This window comes from Mus caroli, chromosome 18, assembly GCF_900094665.2.
Source record: "Mus caroli chromosome 18, CAROLI_EIJ_v1.1, whole genome shotgun sequence".
NCBI lineage: Eukaryota > Metazoa > Chordata > Mammalia > Rodentia > Muridae > Mus > Mus caroli.
In genome coordinates this window covers 53,349,322-53,353,871 of record NC_034587.1, presented here as the reverse complement: position 1 = coordinate 53,353,871, position 4,550 = coordinate 53,349,322, and the positions used below count along the sequence as shown (strand labels likewise).

At 46.7% G+C, this 4,550-nt stretch overlaps 1 protein-coding gene across 2 annotated transcripts in view; it reads left to right on the top strand.

The window, feature by feature from the left end:
* The window catches only part of Aldh7a1 (aldehyde dehydrogenase 7 family member A1), a 53,564-nt gene that overhangs the window by 16,667 nt on the left and 32,347 nt on the right, over positions 1-4,550 (top strand). For both annotated transcript variants that reach the window (XM_021151145.2, XM_021151144.1), the window contains one exon: positions 959-1,024. In XM_021151145.2, the coding sequence (XP_021006804.1) occupies positions 959-1,024 (66 nt within the window). The remainder of the gene's footprint in view (positions 1-958; positions 1,025-4,550) is intronic.

The window sequence follows — 4,550 nt, the reverse complement described above, 5'->3', positions numbered from 1 at the left end:
TGAAGACATAGAACTCTCAGCTCCTCCTGCGCCATGCCTGCCTGGATACTGCCATGCTCCCACCTTGATGATAATGGACTGAAACTCTGAACCTGTAAGCCAGCCCCAATTAAATGTTGTTTTTTTATAAGACTTGCCTTGGTCATAGTGTCTGTTCACAGCAGTAAAACCCTAACTAATACAGTATCCTAGAAGGTGAGTATCAATGTGTTCAATGTGGAAACCATAGCTCTCACCTTAAAGGGAACAGGAAATGGCTTATTCTGGAGCCAGATTGGAGTGACCATCATGCCTGGGAAATGCAGGTTGTTTCCCCAGGGAAGCCGTTCCATAGAGCTTTATAGGTGTAGAAGAATAAAGTACACCAAAGCAGTTAAACATTGGTGGCACCTCAGAGCGGTGGTTACAGCAAGACGAGGACACTGTCTGCTGACGGTATTCCTTAGCGTTTGTGTTGGTGGAGACTACTGATCTGCTAAGCTGATGGTTCCAAAAGGTTTTGATTGGTTAGTCATGGGGTGTGAGTTCTCAAGTCACAGCATGCTCTTTCTGACAAACACCAGGGTGGGCAAGGAATAGCTTATTCAGGGGGGTGAAAACTAGCCTAGAATAAGGTAATTAGGTTCTAGATTTGCAACATTCCAACCTCTATGCATTGATTGATTGATTAATTAATTAATTAATTAATGGTTTTATTGAGATAGGGTTTCATTGTTTAGACCTGGCTGTCCTGGAACTCACTCTGTAGGCCAAGCTGGTCTTAAACTCACAGAGATCCACCTGCCTCTGCTTCCCGAGTGCTGGGATCAAAGGTGTGCGGCACCACCGACTGGCCCTGTTTGCAGTTCTTATCAGCCGTTCAGTCTGCAGGCACAGCTTTTTTTTTTTTTTTTTTTCTTTTTTTTTCCCTCACTTATACTTTCTCATTCCTTTTCTCTCACTCTCATTCTGGACCTAGGCCAGCCTGAAGGACTATGAAGAAACCATCGGGAAAGCCAAGAAAGCCTGGGACATCTGGGCAGATGTAAGTATGGCGTTTGTGGTCCCCACTGCAGAACAGATCACCTGATGTACCCATGAAAGTCAGATGGGATGGGAAAGTGCTGAAAACTGCATTCTTGGGGACCGTGCTGATTTCCTCCTGAGTATTCTAAAGCCAGCGTCCTTCCCGTTCGGGATTAGAAGAATGGGTAACTTCAAAATCGATGAAATCTCCTGTGAACAGTGTCAACTGGAGCTGTGAATATTCTCCCCCAAACCTCTAACTGAGCAAAAGAAGGGGAGCTCTTTGTTCTCTGTTCCTCCTGCCTCTCCTCTGATACTGATCAGGGACATAAGGTCTTCACAGCATGCCTGGCTCCAGAGCATTTTCCCAGGGCTAAGGAGCTCCTGTTGGCTAAGAGGCAGAATCTGCCCCCTTCATCTCTGAACAGCATCCATCATGGGTGTAGAGTGTGATATGAAGGAGAGAAGGAATGGCTTGGGTCTTCCAGCATCCCCCTGCCTCCACCTGAGAGGGTTTTCATAAAGAGGGGAGACCGGGAGAGCCTGCCTTCTGGAGTTGTGAGGATTAGATCGCTAGAGCATGTATTGCTGGCAGGTGTTAATGGCAGAACTGGCACATGGCAAGCATCTCTACACCATCACGCCATGCGTGGGGATTACACTTAGGCTTCGTGGCAGGTGCCCTTACACACTTAGCCGTCTCAACAGCTACAGGACGATGCAGTAAGACAGTCATATTTAGCCTTCGTCATCCCGATGTCTTCAGCACAGATGTTATCATAGCTGCCTTCCGGCCTTTCTCTGCCAGCTCTCCTTTGTTTATGTCATGTTGAGGCCAGCCAGTGGCTCACATGTCCGGGTTCGAGCCTGGAAGGCATCTTGGAATCTGGAAGAAAAGGGAGCCTGGGCGGGTCGAGAAACAATGGAACCAAGACATGCTAGTCTGTTCAAAGTTCAAATTTTAATGTTGGGGGAACCCGCCTTATAAAGAAGGGGGGGCCCATTCCCACCAAATCATCCTTGGAGCCCAGCTGCAGGTGACCACGCATAGGCTCTGGAACAGCTAGGCAGCAGGTAGCAGCAGCAGCAGTGGCAGAACAATGGGCAGGCTCCACCCCAAGTGATCTCATGACAACAAGTCAAACCTGGCTCAGCCTGCTTCAGGCTGTGGGGGGAGGTTACAATGTCATAGTTGTGGTTCTTCTATATGTGTTACAGGATGTGCACACAGTTTCAGGATCACATTGTGTATGTATATCAGCATAAGGATAATGCATACTTACAGGTGTTTATTATGGTGTGTCCATGTGCACACGAGTCGTGTATCACAGAGTACATGTGGCGGTCAGAGGACAACTTTGGAGTCAGTTCTCTTTGCCTTACGTAGGTCCTGGGACTCAAACACACGTTGCCAAGGATGCATCTTTATCCACTGAGGCATCTCACCGGTCCAGTTATTTTTAAAAAGACGCTTGTTTATTTGTGTATTAGTGTAGAAATGGGCATCAGGTATCCTCCTTGATCACTTTCTGCTTGCTCCTCTGAAGCAGGGTATTTACTGGGTTGGAAGCCAGCAAGCAAATCCCAGCAATCCTCCTGTCTCTGCCCCCCTCGTGCAGCGAGGTACCGGCATTTGCTGGGAGTCCTCCTTAGGATTGCGAACCAAATGCTCCTAATCACCGAGCCACCTCTCCCAGCCACGTTAAACTTTCTCTATTTGTCCTAGTCGTCCTGGGCAACGTGCCCTATAGATGAGGCTGGTCTCGAACTCACAGATTCTCTTACCCCTTTCTCCTGAGTGCTAGGATTAAAGGCATGTGCCACCATACACGGCCAGAACATTTTAAAAAGAGATGTATTTATTTTATGCATATGAGAGCTTTGAATGTATGTCTGTGAACCACATGCATGCCTAGTGCCTTCAGAGGTCATAAGAGAGCCCTGGGTCCTCTGGATTGGAGTCACAGATGGTGAGCTGTCACATGGGTGTTGGAAACTGCACCTGGGTTTTCTACAAGAGCAACAAGTGCACTTAATTGCTGAGACATCCCTCCAAACCCGACCTACCTTCCTGTCTTTAATGCTTGCTTTCTTTTCTTCCTGCCTCACTCTTCCAAATGCTGGAATCATTCACATGTATTTCAAACAAAAACACTTATGCCCTTGTGTGTTTATCTAGAATAAACAACAACAACAAAAATATATTTGAGACTACTTTGTGTGGTTTTAGAGTTTGTCTTCCTAAACTGATTTAAAATTTCTTTTACTTATTATTATGATAATGATGGTGGTGATGTGTGTACACAGGCCTCATGATGTGCATTTGGAGGTCAGAGGTCAACTTTGTAGAGTTGGTTCCTTCATTCCTTCTTACATGGGTTCTGGGGATCAAACTCAGGTCCCCGGGCTTGAGCAGTAAACACCTTTATCTGTGGAGTCATCTCGTTTCCCTCCTTGCTGACTTTTCAGTCTGTCTCCCTTGCTGCAGTGGTCGCTGTCATGATAATCTTTCTGAGCTATTATACTATGTTGTCTTGTTGCTGTTTTGAATTTGGGATCCCCGTTGGGACTCTGATGTCTTATCTCACAGCGCCAGATTGTAATCGGCATTCCTTCAGCAGAGTTGCTGAGTAAGTCAGGAAGGTCAGCCTAGATGAGTAAGCTGGGCCAGTAAAGGACCAACTTGTTGGAATTGGAGTTGAGCAATGGAGTTCAAAGATTAGTGCAGAGACAGCTTTTTCTAACAGTCCTCTTGGGCTCTGGTCAACGTGGCAGTGACTTAGAGAAGGCATAGCTGGGCCTCACACGAAAACATCAGAGCAGGCTGTCCTGGTCTGCAACCTCTCTGAAGGGTCCTTCCATGAGGCTCTCTGCTGCCCTCTTTCCTTCTGCTGGCTTTGCCTACATCACGACAGAACACTGCTTTGTTTCATTCCAGTTAAGCCTGGAAATTTCAAAGGGAACGTTTTTCTTTAAGGGAGATAAAAACAAGGTATAATGAAGGGAACAGTTGCAGAGTCCTACAGCCAAATATTGGGCAGAACTCAGGCAGTCCTGCAGAGGAGGGGGAGGAAGGATCAGCAGAGCCAGAGGGATCAAGGTCACCACAAGAACACAGCCCACAGAATCAACTGAGCATTACTTGAGTGGGCTCACAGAGATTTGGGAGCCTCTGCATAGATGTTATGGCTGTGTAGCTTGGTGTTCCCGTGAGATTCCTAAGAGTGGGAGCAGGGGGTGTCTCTGACTCTCTTGTCTGCCTGTGGGGCCCTTTTCCTCCCACTGGGGTACCTTGTCCAGCCTTGATGTGAGAATGTGTGTCTGGTCTTACTGTAGCTTGTTATGCCGTATTTGCTTGATGTCCCTAAGAGGCCTGCTTTTTTCTGAGGGGAGATGGAGGGAGAGACAGGCAGAAAGGAGGAAGGGAAACTGCCGTTGGGTCATAATATATGGGAGAAGAATAAATACAAACAAAAAAACAACAAGAAAGATGAATATAAAGGAAAAGTAGCTTATAAAAGCTTTGTTTGTTTGTTTATTTATTT